At 37.9% G+C, this 19,093-nt stretch overlaps 1 protein-coding gene across 5 annotated transcripts; it reads left to right on the top strand.

The window, feature by feature from the left end:
* The first annotated feature begins 5,298 nt into the window (after nucleotides 1–5,298).
* On the top strand, nucleotides 5,299–18,774 carry tmem267 (transmembrane protein 267). Of its 5 annotated transcripts, none has more exons than XM_047161083.2 (3): nucleotides 5,299–5,415; nucleotides 8,139–8,541; nucleotides 10,824–12,542. In XM_047161083.2, the coding sequence occupies exons 2-3, from the start codon at nucleotides 8,182–8,184 to the stop codon at nucleotides 11,157–11,159; spliced, it is 696 nt and encodes a 231-aa protein (XP_047017039.1). In that variant the 5' UTR covers nucleotides 5,299–5,415; nucleotides 8,139–8,181; the 3' UTR covers nucleotides 11,160–12,542. The 5 variants fall into 5 exon arrangements, 3 of the variants coding, with proteins under 3 accessions (XP_047017039.1, XP_017344688.1, XP_017344687.1); XM_017489199.3 differs by having other exon boundaries at nucleotides 5,311–5,415; nucleotides 8,142–8,541; XR_008398144.1 differs by lacking the exon at nucleotides 5,299–5,415 and adding an exon at nucleotides 13,826–18,774 and having other exon boundaries at nucleotides 5,430–8,541; nucleotides 10,824–11,880.
* The last annotated feature ends 319 nt before the right edge of the window (nucleotides 18,775–19,093 follow it).

Genomic DNA, 19,093 nt, shown 5'->3' on the forward strand with positions numbered 1-19,093 from the left:
TATATATATATATATATATATATATATATATATATATATATATATATATATGTATATATATATATATATATTTTTTTTTTTTCAGATTTAAATGCTCTGAATCTTTAAATGCGATTTTCTCCCTTTTCACTAGAGCTTTACTTCTGATTGAGATACAAATTTAATTTCTGGAAAACCTGTAGTTTTAGAACTATATATAATTTTTAAAAATATATAAAAATGTGACCATGTTTTTGTAAAACTAATTTTTACTAATATACTAAATATGCCTTTTTCAATCATTTGATGTTAGAATTGTAATAGTTTTCTTAGTGAAAACTTTCTAAAAGTGTGTATTTTCTCCCCTTTAAACAACATGCAACAACAAAGAAGTAAGAGTTCAATGATCTCATGAACTATGTATTTGGAAGCATGAGTGTGTGCAAAATACTGTAAATCTAAATGTAGATATATTGTATCCATGTATGGATGTATCCATGTATGTATCCATGTCTTGTTATAATCCTGTAGATTTGCTGCTGTGTGGGATTAGCTAAACTACTGATAAACTCAAGTGAAGGGTTTTTGTCAAGTGTAAGGACAACTACAGATAAGCACTTACATCTTTAAACCTTCATTCAAAATTCAGTAGCTAATCAAATGATCTGCACATTTCTGATGCTGTCCTTTGTCAGCATATTTACATGTCAGGCAGGTGATTCTGATTGATTGGCTTTTGAACAGTTCACACTAAGGGACAATACAGAAAGTGCTCCACAATGACACGTCTCTAGCAGCGCATAAAGGCAGTAACAATACAAGCCAGTGGTGGTCACACAAAGTGTAAATGATGCTGACACACCACTGATAGGCCTTACCTAATCCAAGCACTCAGTGTTCTCTTTACCAGAAATTCACATTTATTAGCCTAAATCCTGTTTCCCACTAGTGCATGTGTATATACAGTATACAGTGTCCTCTGCTAATATTGTCACCCTTGGTAAATATGAGCAAAGAAGGCTATGAAAAATTGTCTCTATTGTTTAACGCTTTGATTTTTTGTTTAAAAAATTCACAAAAATACTCTCATATATATCTTTGTTAAATATAGCTGTGCAACCATTATTGGCACCCCATGAATTCATATGAGAAAGTGTATTTGAAGTATATTCCCATTGATATTTTACATTTTTTAGTACACTTAGGTAACTAATGATAAGAGTAACCATGACTTCCTGTTTCACAGGGGTATAAATATGACTAAACATATAGGCCACATTCTCTTAGTTATTTATAACAATAGTTAAGACCAAGGATTATAGCTGTGATGTGCGGCAAAAGGTTGTTGAGCTTCACAAAATGGAAAGTGGCTATAAGAAAATAGCACAAGCATTGAAAATGCCCATTTCCACCATCAGGGCAATAATTAAGAAGTTCCAGTCAATTGGAAATCTTATGAATCAACCTTGAATTGGACGTGTTCTTTATTGTCTTACGCAATGTACTGTTTGGAATGGTTTCGAGAAAAAAGCCTCTCATCCAAAAACAATCTCAGGCATCTTCAGTTTGCCAGACACTACTGGAACTGAATGTTTTGGACAATGATCCAAAACATACATCAAAATCAACACAGAACCTCATGTAGACTCAGAGCTGTTATCTTGGCAAAGGGAGGTAGCAAAAAGCATTGACTAAAAGGGTGCCAATAATTGTTGAACACCTATATTCAGCAAAGATATTTGTTTTGGATAAACCTGTGTTTTGCTTGCAATAGTTTGATATCCATGAGAGCAGAGTATTATTTTTTTTATCGAAAGGTTAAACAATAAAGACAATTTTTTCACAGCCTTTTTTGCTCATTTTTACCAAGGGTGCCAATATTAGTGGAGGGCACTGTATTTGATCTCAGGTGTATAATAACTAAGGAGGTGTGTAATGTGTGTAATAACTATGGATTAAAAGACATAGGGGCATGCTGTTATAGAAAATAATCAGTGACAGGGTGGTGTGATGTCACCGGATGCATAGCGGAGTTACTGATACCAGTTACTGGAATCTCTTATACCACAGCAGTTTGCCAACATTACCATTTTTAAATATATTACTGAACTGTATTTCATACTTTGAACCATTTATAATTACATTTACTATTTGTTGTAGATCATGAGACATGAGACAGTCTTTTTTTTCTTGTTTTCACTTATGTCACCATATCATCGATTATAATGATATCTTTCTTAAATGACTACACATTTTCAATTTGATTATTATTAGACTTTGATTATGTGACGCATCCACCATGGAAGTCCCTGTATAAGTTATTGCCAACATATTCAAACAGGCGCATTAATAAACCTGTGAATTTTCATACCGCTGAAACTACTGTCAGAGCTGCTCTTATAGAAAAGGACTCAACACCATCTGACCAATAGGAATTGAGCATTCAACAGCATTGTGGTGTGAATACATTGAAGTACAATGAAATCCTTTGTAGTACAGCACTAAGATTATTCTGTCATCAAAAACCTTGTGATTTTTTTTTTTACTACAAGTCTACATTCTTACAAAATGTTGAACCCTTAAGGGTTATCCAGATGTTTCTGTATGAGAACTATTAAACATTGTATGTAGAATCTTATAACAGAGTATTTATCAGAGAAAGACCTGTTTTAGAAGGCTTTAGAAGCCAATGATCCTTAATTATCCAATAAATCCTTAAAGAACCCTTGAAAAACCATTTTATAAGAGTGCTGTATGATGTCATGTAATGTTGGTCAGTGAGATCACACAGATTCACACAGCCACAGAGTAATTGGTCTTAATGCGTCATGCACACTGATGATAGCTATGCCACAAACAAAGATATTTTTAACCCTAGCAGACCTGCCCTTACATTTATGATCTATGTTTTTGTCCCCTGTGAAACAAGAAATATGTCCTAACTAGAGAATGCCTGTTTGACAATTGAAGGATCATTTCCTTCTATGATGTAAATTTGTAGTAAAAAGGATTGTCCTGTTGAATTTCTATATTTTCTTATATATATATATATATATATATATATATATATATATATATATATATATATATATATATATATATATATATATATATATATATATATAATGTGTGTGTATAATATTTGTTGTTGTAATTAAGAGTAAAGAACCCTCATAGCCATCCATTATTTAACCTATGTAACATATTAGACATCTTTAAAATCTATAATGAAAATGGTCCAGAGAGTCTCATGTCCAGGTCAGACCTGAAGCTGAGAAAAAGAATTACTGTATGTAGAAAACCCTTCTTAGGAGATTTACATGGTCTCTGAATCCTCTGGGATGAGTCATTAAAGAAAACTGGCTTCAGAGAAACACTGGCATAGATGAGCTGTCTGTGTGGATTGTAAAGCTTCGCCTCAAGGCTCTTACACTGAAAAGACTTGACTGTCTGTCAGGCTTGCTTCAGAATGAAATGAAATCTCAAATCGTCCTTTACTCAGTGTTACATGTTTGGCTGGCCTGGTTAACATAAAAGACTGTTTATCCATCATGATCATCACAGTAATTTGTGAGATCTAATAGATTATAAAAACAGCACGATTATTTGGAGGTAAAACTGGAGTGGCTGTTTAATTATAGGGGGGGTGGGGGGGAGCAAAATAAAGATATATACAAAAAGATACAAATGTCTTCTGTAACCACATGTTATTAATAATTAGGTCAACTCCTGTTTCAGAAAAGCTGAGTCTGGAGATGGCACCTTCGAGCCTATCCAGTTAATTTGGTTCGTAGTGCTTTGTAAGAACTCCTCACTGGACTGCGATGCCCCTTCTGGTTGGCAGGGGGCGCTTCTCTCCAGACTCATGCTGAACTCTGCAACTCATTAGGCCTGATTTGTTACACCCGGGTTTTCCCTATTTAAGCAGCCTTGGACTATGCCTCATTGTTTAGTCGTGAGCTAACGTTGCCTATCGGCTGCTGAAAAATTAAGTCTGTGTAGTTCCTGGTTTTGTGGTTTGTGTATGTTTGCTTTTCTAATCCCCCTTCCCTTTATTGTCAGGTTTTTTTTTTTGTTTTTTTTTTAAATAAAAATCAGTAAAGACTCTATTGTGTATAATCTCTGCCTCCTTGCCTCTCCCTCTGCTGTTGGATTCATTACTTAGGCTAGGATCTCAAGGGTGACATAGGTTGCTGTATTCAGTGAGGGTCTGACCCACTTCTTTGTGCTGTGACCCTGGGCTCAGTCCCAGAGAGCTGCAGAAACACCCCCCCCCCCCCCCCCCCCCCAAAAAAAAAAAAAAAAAAAAAAGAGCACCATTAAGTGTAAGGTTGGACCACCATGAGCTAGAACAGTTTCAATGCATCTTGGTACAGATTCTACAGCTTTCCAGAGCTGTACTGCAGGCATGAACACCATTCTTTCACAAGATATTCCCTCAGTTGGTGTTCTGAATGCTGTCTAACTTGTTGCTCCAAAATCTCCCATAAGTGTTCAGTTCGGTTGAAAACTGGTGACTGTGAAGGCCATAGAATATGATTTACTTTATTTTCGACCTCATCAAACTACTCAGTGAGCCATCATGCCCTGTGAATTGGGACACTGTTATATCTGACCAGGGTCAAATGTCTAATACAGTGACCAGTATGTAGTAACGTTCAGACAATTTTGGATCCATATAAAAGGCAAAGATTTAAATGAACTGAAGTAACGGTCATAAATTTCATTTCTGAATTCATATTTTTAAACGGATGTCTAAACAACCTAGCAAGGTGATTTGCCCGTAAGTCTGATACTGATACTGTATCATATCGTCGCAGTGTCAGTGCGATCGTCAAATATCGAATTATTGCATTAAGAAAAGAAATCCTATAATATTGTAGCAGATTCAGTGGTGTTGTCAAAAATCGAATTGTTGTGTTAAGAATCAAAATTGTATCATAACGCTGATGTTTACACCAATACCAGTAAGTATTCACAGTTTTAAAAAACCCCAACAACCCCTTTAGACACATTTGTATCCAGAAGGCTACAGTCAGTAACTGTACACCTGAAGTTACCTATTTAATAAAATGGCAGAATGGGATTGTTTCATATATTACACAGTCCCTTATTCAAACACATTGATTGTATAATATTCGGCTAGACGTTATTGATTCATTTTGTTGAACAAGAATTTTAGTAACAGTTATAATTTTCCTTTTTATAAGTAATTTCCAGACAATGCTAAAACTTGAAACTCTCAATATAACAGAAATTTAAAATCCTTCATTTGTAGCATACTTCCGGGGTCTTCTGACCAATTAAAGCCTTCGATTCCAACACCCCGCCCACACACTTTGCCGGAGAGATGTGAGGCGAATGTGTACTTTGCTGTAAACACACAAGAAGGCAGGAGGAAAGGCGCCTGAGCGGCTAGGATGTTGTGACTCAACGGTATTTTCCTCATCTTTTTATTCAGTTAATACTATACTATTGTGAGCATTTAAACTCTGGTCATGGTAAAAGAGAAGGACGCTCTCCGGAGACTACTGCCGGAGAGCGTCATAGTAAAAGAGAAGGACGCTCTCCGGAGACTACTGCCGGAGACAGTTAGCCGCCTAGCTAGCTGAAATAAAACGGCGCTTAGCACCGACCTTGTTTATGCTAAAATAACTGACGGTAAAAGTGGCTCGGAATTATTCAAATATAGCATTTTAGTTTTATTATTCTGTTATTTTAAGAAGACAGCGCTTATTTAAAAAGGTAGCTGGCTGTACAGCAGGTGTCTTGTATAGCTAGCTAGCGTCAAGGGCTGAGTGCATACTACTGTACTACATAGTATAGTAAAATAGTACGCGGGTAATTATGTAGGCGTACTGTTTAGTACGGTAGTGTGGAGTTTAGTACTCGCCTCGCAGGTTAAATAGCGTGATTGTAGCTTTATGCTTCATTTTAAACACACATTCAGATTCAAATACACTAATTAATTTGCTAATTAATTATCATCCTGAAAGCGTTAAATTTTATGAGGTCGGATATCGAAAATAAAGGTATAACATTATTTGATATGTTGGCAAAGGGAAGGTGCACGTAGTATTAAATGCATGGGTGCCAATACTTGTGACATGCTTTTATTTTAAAATGTTACATATATTTTTGATGTTTTTTTCCCCCCTTAGGACAGTAGATGTCACAATTAATGTTTGCCAGTTACACGCTGAGATGAAAAAACATTAACACATGATTTGATGTTTTACTTGTTTTGAAAACATACACTCATTTCAAATCTGATTACTGCAACACACTCCAAAAAAGTTGGGACAGTCGTAACTGTGTAACATCACCTTTTCTGTTTGGGCACTGAAGACATCAGTTGGTTAAGTTTAGCAACCAGAATTTTCCCCCATACATACATTGTGCATTTCTTCAGCTGCGTAACTACGTTAGCTTAATTTGTGCTACATAATGTGCCACACATTCTCAATGGGAGACAGGTCAGGACTGCAGGCAGGCCATGCTAGCACCTGCACTCTCTGCTTACGCAACCATGTGTTTGTGATCCAGGCAGAATGTGGTTTGGCGTTGTTGCTCCAATGTGTGTACATATCTTTCTGCATTAAAGACGCCTTCACAGATGTGCAAGTTACCCATGCCATGGGCACTGACACACCATGACATACCACGACAGACGCTGGCTTTTGGACCTGACGCTGATAACAGCTTGGATGGTCCTTTTCCTCTTTGGCCCGGAGAACACAATGGCTGTTTTGTCCAATTTGAAATGTTGACTTGCTACTCGATTCCACTGTGCTACTGCCCTTCTCAGATGAGAAGGAGCTCAGATATCTGGTTGTAAAATCAGAAATCAATTTGAATCGTACACAATAGTTGGTAGAATTAATAAAAAAAAATTCATTGTCAAGATGCCCTCGAGAAAGACAACAGAACATTGTGTGAAAATCCTTTCTTTTATTGATTAATCAAGAAAATAGCTTGCCTTTTTCTAGTATAAAAACTAAAGTAAATACAAAAACAATCCACATATTGGTAAATTCCTCTATAATATCCTTCTAATCAAGGATAAGAATTAAGATGTAAAATTTCATGGATGCAGATCAACTTGAAGTTCTGCATATAGAAGGAAATGGGTTTTGAGAAAAAACGGTTTTAAAAATACAACGTGGGTTAATGTTTGGCCACTTGAGAGGGGTTTATAAAGGAAATCAATATGCATATATCATGAAAAATGCTTTTAGGGATATGTGATATCATCATTGCGCCAAGTGAACCAGGCAGCAGAGTTTCAGGTGATGTGGTGATTGTGGGTGGATAATGACAAAGAAATAAACATAAACAGAAGACATGTTATAGATGCAGTTTCTCCAAAAATCTGGAAATAAAAAAACCTGGCCAAAATGTAGACCTTTTTAATTATTTTTCCCCAAGGGTGCCAATAATTCTGGAGCCGACTCTACTCGTTAAATTGCCCACTCAGCGTATTTTGTATGAGTGTTGCTAAGGTGCCAGGATTTCTACACTTTGTGTAAGTTTACATAAGCGTGGGATGTTGCACACTGATGACTACAGCTCTGCACCTTCATCCCTTTCTGATTCACTGCAGCACATCTCCACCCAGCTGTTCATCTTATCACTGTCACATCAGTTCCTGTGAATTTAGTAAACTTAATCAGCCTCGAGGTTGCTCTTTTAAACCTCAGCTTCTACCACGACTGAGTATTTCTTTAGAGAAAAGCACTCTGAGGGAAATAGCTGTCGGAAATAATCTCCTTCTCTGGCGTGATTCACAGGATCTTAAGCACACAGCTGTCGAGCGTGACTCCATCAGTCGTGGGCTGTTGAGTTCTTTCAGTCTGTCAGAACTTGACTGCATTTTTAGAGCACAGCGTCGCTCGTGGTGAACTGCTCTGACTCGGCTCCATTAGGTCACAACCCCCTTTAGCTTGTCTGTCAATCCGAGCCATGCAGATGGATCACTGACGTTTTGATTGTCACAGCTGCTTAATTCATAAGAAAAAAGGGAAAAGTCACTCTGGATAAAAGCGTCTGCCAAATGCCTTAAATGTAAACGGATCCGGATGAAAATGGAAAACAAGGCAGGAATACACAATGGATAGGATGCCTTAAGGGTTTTTTTGTGTTTGTGCGTTTCTCATCAGCAGCGCAAGTGGTGTCTGAGCCCCGGTGTGGCCGAGGCGGACAATGCGGGGTTTGCGCTCCAGGACGGACTCCATAGCCGTGCCGTTGAACTCGGCTGTGGAGACGGAAAAGGCGCAGGCGCTGCTCCAGACGTTCAGCACAGCGTCTCTGCTGGCCAGCGCTGGACTCGGAGCCTTCTGCCTCCTAGCCGATGCTGTCTTAAGCTCGTCGTTTATCCAGCAGCACACGTGGCTCAGGGCCGTGCTGGACAACTCGGTCCATGGCGTGATCGCACTCTGGTCTTGGGCCATCGTCATTGGCCTGAGGAAGAAGAGTGACTTTTATGAAGTGTTGCTGGCTGGCTTCCTCGCCTCCGCCATCGACCTGGACCACTTCTACATGGCCGGATCACTGTCACTTAAAGTAAGTGTTTTAACTCTTAAGAATGATTAATAGGTTATATCAGTTGTATAAACTGCGAGTACAGTTTAAGGATGCATGCGTGTATATGCAGGTTCTACTGGAAAAAACAATGAACTTAAAGTCGTATATTGCACAATGGTCAAGTGGTCAAGACTTGGCATAATGTATTACTCAGTAACATTACTTGCTTTTATTAATTAACCATGCATTAATATGGTTGATTAAACTTAAAACTAGGGATGTACCGATGCTTTGGCAGATAAAAGGAATCATCCGCACTATCGAACATCAATCGAATGTTTAAAAACAGCCGATGATCAGGGCCTGTTATATCCTGTCATCAAAAGGGGGCGGGAAAACATGGTGGATAGTTAGCCTGCAACTCGTGCTCTGTGTGAAGAAAATATCGCTTGTGTGGAATTACTTTGAATTGCATGACCATGATAACAGAATTGCAATTTGTAAGCTCTGCACTGCTAGAATTTCATGAGGTGGAACTGCTGCTAAAACGTTTAAAACTAATCTGATTACCCACCTTAAAGCTCGACACGGCAAGGAATATGACTAGTTCGTTAAAGCTTAAGTGGAGGCTGCTTCAGCTAAAAAGAGACAAGCTTCATCCCAAACAAAGGCTATATAGTGCAAGCATTCCACAGCACAAGAACATTCAAACCGGCCAGCATAAAGACAAAACTTCAGACAGTACTCTGAGATTACTGAGAATAATGGAGTTTATTACGCTGGACGATCAACAGTTCTCCGTAGTGGAGGACACGGACTTTCAGTGACTGGTAAAGCACCTCAAGCCTCGCTACAGAGGTTTGCTCACCGGAGTAGTACAACATTCAGTACGTTTACATGGACAGCAGTAATGTAATTATTGACCTTATTCTGAATAAGACAATATTGTGATTAAGGTGTTTACATGAGTTGCTTTTAGAATATTCCTTTCATGTTCCTGTTTTACATGTTATAGAACATAGATCGATTAATGGCATACGTCATTACGTCTCCACGTCCGACGTTCCCTCCAGAATTTCGCGTATCAACACACAGTTCGTCTTTGTTATGGTACCCTATACAGTTTTGGGTGTTTCGCTTTTAATTTCAGGAAAGCTTCAAGTGCAGTTAATTATTTGTCATGCTGTACGTGCAAATAGATGACTGCTTGAAGCCACAGGCTGAGTCCCAAACCACGTACTTACCGTCTATATAGTAACTGAAATACATGAATCTCGCCTGCTATATAGCAGGTAAGTATGCGGTTTCAGACGCAGCCGCGCTCTCTTCTTTGCCATCAAACGGTTGAGCCCTGCTGTGTGTGAACGTGTCCTGCCGCAAAATGCTGTGAAAACTTCCACACAACGTTAATAGTGTGATTAAGGTGTGTACATGTCTGTAATACATGTTGGTAATGCGACTAAAACAGGAATACTCAAGTAAACATTCATTTGATTTGTGTTTACTTGAGTATGACTTTAGTCTTATTAAGGTAATTAAAAATCACTGTGTACATGCTAGTTTCTTAATCAGAGTATCGACTTAATCGGGTTAATATCGGATTATTGTTGTCCATGTAAACGTACTGATTGTGGGAGTTCACATTCACGTGTGATGAGTGATTATGAGCCTAATAATATTAATCATTTAATGTGAGTTAAGAACATCCAAAAAGTTAAGAAATCTTACCAATTTAATGTTCAGAATTCAGCTCACGTGAGTTAATGTGTTTTCTGAGTATAACTGAGACCAGTTACCATGAACCATGGAAAACACGTAAATACAAAGAGAATAAAATATTTATCTACACTCCTTTCATGTTATTAAGTATCAGTAATTTGAAACAAGGTAGAAAAAAACAGAAACATCAAACTATCAGTATGGCTGATGTCATTCTTAAATAATCGGATATCGGTATCGGTGTATCCCCCCTTAAAACCAGCAAGATGTTATAGAATTGCATTACCAGACATAATGTGATGTAAAATCAGACTAAAGCTTGTTTATCACACGGTGATATGCTGTAATTGTAAAGGAGTTAGGATAAATGTACTTGCATCCTGCCTGTTTTTAACATTTTGTGAGTAATATTTGATTTTCAGTGGACCGAATCCACCTCAAGGCTGTATGAGAGAGATTTGCAGTAGAAAGAGACAGTGTTGTCTGTAATGAAACAGCCATAACCCAGTGAAGCTGTGCTAATGTTTTGTGATTTATTTTATATACCTTGTTTGTTTTTTTCTTGTGTGTGTGTGAATGATTGTGTATTTCGTGTGTTTTAGGCAGCTCTGAACCTGCCCCGGCGTCCTCCTCTGCACTGCTCCACGCTGGTCCCGGTGCTCTGCTTCTCACTGCGCCTGCTCATGTGGGCGTGCAGGCTGAAGGACTCGTGGTGTTCGCTGCCCTGGCTGCTGTTCATCTCTCTGGCGTCACACCACATACGGGACGGAGTGCGCCACGGCTTGTGGCTCTGGCCCTTCGCCAACACGCCACCGATCTCCTACTGGCTGTACGTCACCATCACGGCCACCCTCCCTCACCTCTGTTCTGTGCTCATGTACTTGACCGGCACCAGAGACATGATCTCTACTAAGCACGGCGTGGCCATCGACGTCTGATCTGACGGCTTTCCATATGCTCTGCGATAAAGAAGAATTACTGTTCTGCAAGGAAATGTTTGCACTGCAGTTGTGTGAGCTGAAGTTCTGGGGTTCTGCAGCACCTCAGTTACAACTGCAAGTCCTTCTTGTCCCTTTATGTAATTTAACCAGCTCATCAGGGGTCAACTTTGCTATCAGGGTTTACTGACTGCTCTAATTGGAACTGTATATTTAAACTATTTATAATCACAAAATTGACAAAAGCTCTCTTTTTGAAGGAATCTTTGCCATACCAAGCCCACTTGTCTGTGATGTTTTCATAATTTTTTTTTCTTGCTTTGTTTTTTCAACAAAGCCATTTTCAAGCGTGACCAAGTAGATGAAAATTTGCTAGATGATGCTATTTAAAGGTATGTTTCAGCCCGAAACTGAAATCTGCCCAATTTCCATACTCCTCCAGGTTCCATTATGCTAAAACCCTGTGTGTCCATCATTTGTTAGCAGCATTAACCTCTAACCCCAAGCAGAGCTCAACAACAATCATGTCTTGGTTGTTTTACTAGATTTGGGATGAGGGCAGCATTTTGGGCTGCTAGTTTCCTTTAAATGCCCTTCCATGTTCAGGGAAGTCCAGAGATGCTGTAGTAGCCATCAGGATAGCACAGATTCTGGCATCAGTGATCAAAACCTTCAGCCAACCGGACAACCTTCTGACCCGAATACACGCAAAAAAGCTCAGGTAATTAAACTGAGTCCTAGTGAGAGACAAAATTTGCTATGTTTACATATGAACACTAGAGGTCGACCGATAGTGGATTTTACTGATAAGTTGGGCAGTACCTGCTGATAACCGATTAATCAACTGATAGTTATAAAACTGATACTGAATAAAAGCATAACACTCAGAGTAAAATATCGCTGAACTTTAATATAAAAATAAACAGTACTGACTGTACCATGAATATATACTTTACCTTTTAAAATGAACTAATTATATAAACCTTTATATATGAACTATTAATAAATATTAAAGTAAATAGATATACATCCAAACTGAACCAAAACGTAACACTCCAGATAACAAATAAAAATAGAGATGTCCAAAACGAATGGAAAAAAAAGACTTCAAATAACACAACAAAATTTGTTGTTTTTATTTCGCTTCTAGAGGCCGCTCTCATACTGTATAACGACAGCGGACCCTTCTCAGCTGCTCCAGCTACGAATGCAACTGGGAACAAGTAGCGGTGTGGATTTTTGCAGATAATCGATGGTTCCAGCAATCGGTTATCGGTGCGGATTAATCTGCAAAACCGATCAATTGGCCGATCTTTAGTGAACACTATTGCTCTGTGTAGTAACCGTGTGTAAAGCTTGAATAAAATTTGCGTTAGGTGAAAATGAATCTGAGATGCTTACTGTTCCAATATTGGAAAGAGGTATGAATTCTACCCACCAGTCTGATTAGAGAGTATTAGATACAGTGCAGTCTGTATTTAACTGGACAGTGCACTTGTTCCCTTTATTGAATATACATGTCATGAGAATCAACACATTAAAATATGAATACTGTTTGTGGGACGCTGCCTAGGTCGGCAGTGTTTTGCAGTGGTTCTATGGACTCATTCACCCCAGATTTCTAGCTTTTTCTAGAGAGCTAAAACCGTCCTCCTTTTACACGTGGACGCCATGTGAACGAGGATTTTTTTGATTAGCTGCCACTATTTGCTTTTTTTTTTTTTTTAATCCTTTGATTTGATTTAAAAAAAAAATATATATATATATATATATATATATATATATATATATATATATATATATATATATATATATATATATATATATCTTTTCCCTCCTATTGTATCAAAGCTTGTTTTCTGACGATTCTGAAGCCTGTGGCCAGAAAAGTGTTCACTTGTTCACTGGTAATGCCATGTTTACATAAATATTATTTAAAAAGAAAGATCATAAACCATGATGAAAATTAAATAGGTACATGACAATTGGACAACAGGATATTTCTATTTTTCCCCACATATCGTCAAAACAGAACTGTTTATTATAATAAGCAATGTTTTGTTTTAATTCCAGTGTGCTGTCGCCCAAAGCCAAAACAACTCAAATCAATTCTGTCCAGTTATTTCCAGACCGCATTGAGTCTACAGAACTGGAAACTGATTCTGTGGATTATAAGTTGCAAATGCAATAGTTGTACTCTGTTTATTCAATGTGATATATTCTCTTTATTCTAATCTATACATTATTCCATTTGCATACAAGCATAGTATTGCGCTCTTATCTCACAAAGCCCCGTTAATAAGTGTTTAATTTTTTTGTTTTGTTTTTTAATTAATCTAAAATGATGAACCAGCAAAGAAGTGAGTGATCAACAGGCAGCGTTCAAGAAAAGAAAAACAAAATGAATACCCGACGAGTGCTGGTTATTATTTCTGTCTCTAGGACATCGGTTATTACTGTAAATAACAACTAGCTAGTAATTCTACACTGTTACTTTAGAGGAAAAGAGATGAAAATGAACAAACCCATCTTTAAAGAGACTTTGATGACCCCACCCAAAAAATGTCTGATTCATACTAGAGTTTGTGTTACACTTGTTTTCCTTTGTGTTTGTATTCACTGAATTCCTTCGCTATAAACCATGTCAAAATGATCTCTGTTCTCAGCAGTGTAGGTTCTACTGGATACAAACAGGGCTTGGCATTTCCTTATCATTGCTGTACTCATCGCTGAACCCAGGAATCAAGACTTAAAAGCGATTCTTTCCCTTGGATATGGACAAAAACGTGAACTAAAGGTATCCGAAAGTTAATATTTTGTCCAGCAGGGGGCATCAGTGCACTAAAAATAGTTGTTTTGTTCGCGTACTGTTATGTTGCCACTGTGTAATTGTACATATGGTTTCATTTTGCACTTTTTTTATTTATGAATTGTGTTAATGTCTTGTTAAGTAATTGTCATAATTTATTATTGATGAAGAACGTGTGCTCTCCAGGAATAATCTTGAACTTGAGCTGATCGCAGCACTTGCATGATTTACAGCCTATCAGGGGCCATCATGTCAGGTGAACAGAAAATCATGTGCACTTTTTAATTTGTGAACACTGTGTGCCCAGTTTATTTCAGGATTAAATCTGAGGAACATTCCAGTCGGTGTTTAAAACAGACTTGTCCGTGTCATTAGCCGCATTATCACAAGGAAGCCACTACACTCCTAATAAGCAAACATTCAGTCTGACCTTTCTCTAACCCTGAATCACTACAGGGAAGTGGGGATTTGTGTACTGTGGACACTATCCCAGCACAATAAATAACTATATGTTTATGCAGGAAGAGTGACACTGCCAATAATTTATGAGGCCAGTCACTTCAGTGTGTTTAAATAGCATTAATTTACCTTGTTTGGTCAAATAGCAGCGGTGTTTAATCCTGTGTGTTGTTTGTAAATTAAATTGATTGTTAGCTAGAGGGTAAACTGTTCCTGGCTCCAGTACAACGTGAGCGTAATGACTAAGGTATTTCCTTGTCAGCTGAAGCGAGGCGTCTCGGCTTCACTCCAAATAGGTCCAAGTCTGTCTAAGGAAGGACTAAGACAAATGCAGGGATTTATTTATTTATTTATTTATTGGATGTGACCTCAGTTGCCTGAGCCTGTAATGAGAGATGCTTGATTCAGGTTTGAGATAGCTCAACGTATGAAGGATGAAATCATTTGTGGAAATGTCTCAATGCATCTTTCTTCGGTTTTTGGGTTAAGAGTAGTGGTTAATGATCACCAAGTAAGGAATAAAACATGGCTGGGCATGCTAGATTGGAAAATTAATCAACAGTGAAGTTAGTTATTTTCTAATAATGGTATGTCCCAGATCCCCACTTTTATTTCCAAATCCCACACCAATTTGCCCACTCGAACAATTTCGTATTTATTAAAGTACGAGTCGTCGTATATTTTATACATTTTATACAGTGTTCTAAAAGTCTCCATATATATAAGGGTCTATGTTTGCCAGCACCACGTCGATTGTCCTCCGTCAGTGGATGTTCGTGGACGTCCGCTTCTCAGTCGGTCCGAAGCACTTCCGGTCTTTTTGAATGTGTTAATAAGTTTGGCAACAGTGTCGTGTGTGATGTGCTCGTCATGTTTCCTGTTAAAGTTCATCGCAGCCTTGCGACAGCTTCCCGATCCAGCCATGAGAGTGATTTCAACACGTTCTTCTTTTTTCAAAAGTGTTCTTAATGACTATCTGAAAAACCATATAAAATATACTATTTATGAAAAATTTTGGAAGACATTAATTTCCTTTATGTATGGAGACTTTTGGGACACCGTGTACTTACAGTTAAATTTGTATTAGTTCCGGTTATATCTTTATGTAAAAAATAATAATAATTGAAATAAACAGTCGTGCCCTGTTTATGTTCCTGAGAAAGAGTGAAGCACAAAGTCCTCTCTCCTGAAGACTTTCCAATTTTGATGTTAAACAGAAGTAAAATTACAGCTTTACAAGAGATCCTGGATACTGGAGACTCCTTCCTAAAATGCTAAAATAAAAAACACCTCACAGCGAACATCACATTAACAACTACACATTTTAAATGAGTTTTTATGATGAGGCTGCCGTACAAGTCCACGTAATTGAGTTGTTAGAAATCATTTGTAAGTGCGTGCATTCGTATAAATAAGTGATTTTCCGTGCAGCTGGAGCTGGTCAGACCCGCTGTTATAGAAAATTGTGGTATAAACCATATATCATACAATTCTGCAATGTTAATCTACAACATTGTGTTGCTGATGTGTTTAAACAAATCACACCATCAATTACAGGAGGACCAAACTGTGATAAAATAACTTTTTATTTCACAAGAATATGACCAGAAGAGTAATAAACCAGCTTATATTGTACACAAAAGCAGAATATACTATACATACATTTCTCATGATCTTTGTTTTTAAGAGTTTATCATCACACACATCATATCATATCAGGCCATTACACAAAAAGAAACCATTCTAGACAAAACATTTAACGCTGACGACACTAAAGATACTTTCTGTCGAATGCGAACTGAATGGATTTGACACAACATCGCCATAATCAAATGCTGTTTCACATCAATCTTAATGTTTTTTTGTTTGTTTAGTTTTAGATTGGCACAGCGCCACCTACCCTACATAAACAGCATAAGACGCCAAAAGGAGCTCTAAAGTCACGCTTCAAATCAAGTAAAAACAGGCATGCAGTTTCATTGTCCTGATCCGCATTTGGAAAATGAGATAAGTCGCATTCTTGTTGTTCCAGAGAAACAGCCGTGTGTGTGTGTGTGCAGAAGCATGACGTGGTGTTTTTGCACTTTGTTGTAGAATGAATACACACCAGACTCATATCTAGGAGTCATACATTATATATATATAGAGGATCTTGAAGTTTACTACAGATGGTTTTTAGGTAAGATGTTAGAAGGTAAGATATTATTATTATTATTCCTTTCTCTAGCATGCTATTTGAATAATTTTGAGTTCATTAAAGTATTTTATTTCCTATATCTTATTAACATTATTGTGGGGCAGTGGTGGCTCGGCGGTTAAGGCTCTGGGTTACTGATCGGAAGGTCGGGGTTCAAGCCCCAGCACTGCCAAGCTGCCACTGTTGGGCCCTTGAGCAAGGCCCTTAACCCTCTCTGCTCCAGGGGTGCTGTGTCATGGCTGACCCTGCGTTCTGACCCCAGCTTCCTGACATGCTGGGATATGCTTTGCTTCTACTACTGTCTGACATCCACCTAAAATATAATCACACCTATAACGCAGTGATTTTCTTCTGAATATTTCTTCATCCCCTAGAAATGAATTCCTTCACTAGGCCTCTGACACACACACACACACACACACACACACAAAGGAATTCCCTCCACATTCCTGTAAGTAGAGGTACAAATAATATGTAATATGTACAGTAATGAGGTTTAAACAAGGCATGAAGTTTACTTCTGAGTATTCCACAGCACTGAGCAGTGATGAAGGTTAAAAGCGGCTCCTCGCCATCATTTTGAGACGTACTATCATATCACGCTAGATTTTGCATGCATGAATTTTGGTAGAGGCTTTTATCCGACGCGCAAGCACATCCTTGTTTCCTTTCCATGCTTCACACTCACTCACTCACTCACTCACTCTCTCTCTCTCTCTCTCTCTCTCTCTCTCTCTCTCTCTCTCTCTCTCTCTCTCTCTCTCTCTTCTTGATCAGATGTTTTGCTACACAAGCCATCCTGGATGATGGCTTATGAAGTGTGAATTTAAAGCCTAGCACGTCTGACTGCAGACAACGAGGTGCCGGTACACGCCGAATGAACTCCAGTCAGAACGTTATGACACGTGTATCACTATTGTTGAGGTTTTAACATATCCAACAACCCTCACATTCATCCCACTCAACAACTTGTCTTTCTACCTCACAGGAAGTGGTGGCTCAGCAGTTACGGATCAGAATAATGCGAGTTCAAATCCCAGAACTGCTAGATCATGTGCTCTGAGCCTGGCTTGTAAACAAGCTGGGACATGTGAGGAAAGGAGTATTTGTTAATTTTCTGTAATTACAGCTCTGACAGTAGTGCTGACTGGAATTCAAATCTCAGGTTTATGTTAACACACTCGCTCTAATATGATGTTTCTTTAAGGACTTGTATGTTGGATGCAACACATAATCTAAACCTATAATAAACGGATAAAAAAAAGTATTTTTGAACCCCCCCAAAAAATGATAATTGGTTATGTGGTGAAGGAGACACCTTTCTTTTGGACAGTGAATTAAGCTTTAGTTATTTTGTAACATGACAAGCTGTGTTGTTCTTATCTTATTAACTTCAAGAGAGGGAAAAAAGAGATTTTATATATATATATATATATATATATATATATTCTTTGATGGATCTTCAATGTTAAATTTAACTACAGATCACTAAAATGTAGGCGTCATTTTCTTTTTTTAAAAAAGAAAAAATCCTGCTATAAGAATAGAAGAATAAAAACGCCATGCTGTTATGGGAAAATAATCAACTTTATTTTCCTAGAACAGCACTTCCATAGTTGTTTTTTATATATATATATATATATATACATACACATACACATACACACACAAAAACCCTTTTTGCATGTCAGTCTTTTTACAGGGCTAGAGAATCCATAGCACAAGCTTAACCATAGAAAGCACCCGCGTATTTACATTTGCTCATTTCCCTGAGGCTTTTATCCAAAGCAAATTACAACTGAGACACAAATGAGTGAGTGTATTCTCATTGTGAGAGTCTACTCTATCCTCAGAGCTGATGAGATCTGTCCCTCTGATCACTTCCCAGGTCATGGGACGAAGAACAGAAGAGTGTCACGCAGAATTAGAGTATTCCTAAAAACCTCACGGACTGAAACTCGCTACTTTCCCATCAATCACTAACTACTGAGCCACCTCTGCCCTAGACATATCCAGTGTTGTCTCTGCATCATGGTGTTTACAACTTTCCACAGAAATGTCCAGCAACAATGCCAACACAGTTCACTAGGGTGCATTCCAAACCAACCAGGACACGACACACGCGTCACTTCTAAAACCTTACACTGGGGTATGTTAAATACAATGCCTAGAGTCCTGATAGGAAATAAAACACACTTTACATAGAAAATATTTCATTTGATACATCAAAATATTGGATCTGTACAGAGGAAACTATAAGTGTGTTTGTGCTTGTTAAGGATACACATAAAAGGAGCAACACAGAAAGCACGCATGCACTGTTTAAGCTTTATGACACTGGGAACGGTAAAAAAACAAAAACAAAACAAAAAAACATATATTTGATAGAGATTTTTGCACAATAATATACCCTAACATAAATCTATATTAATAAAACTGTAGAGATAAGCTTTAATATCAATATCAGGA

This window comes from Ictalurus punctatus, chromosome 16 (assembly GCF_001660625.3).
Source record: "Ictalurus punctatus breed USDA103 chromosome 16, Coco_2.0, whole genome shotgun sequence".
Lineage (NCBI taxonomy): Eukaryota > Metazoa > Chordata > Actinopteri > Siluriformes > Ictaluridae > Ictalurus > Ictalurus punctatus.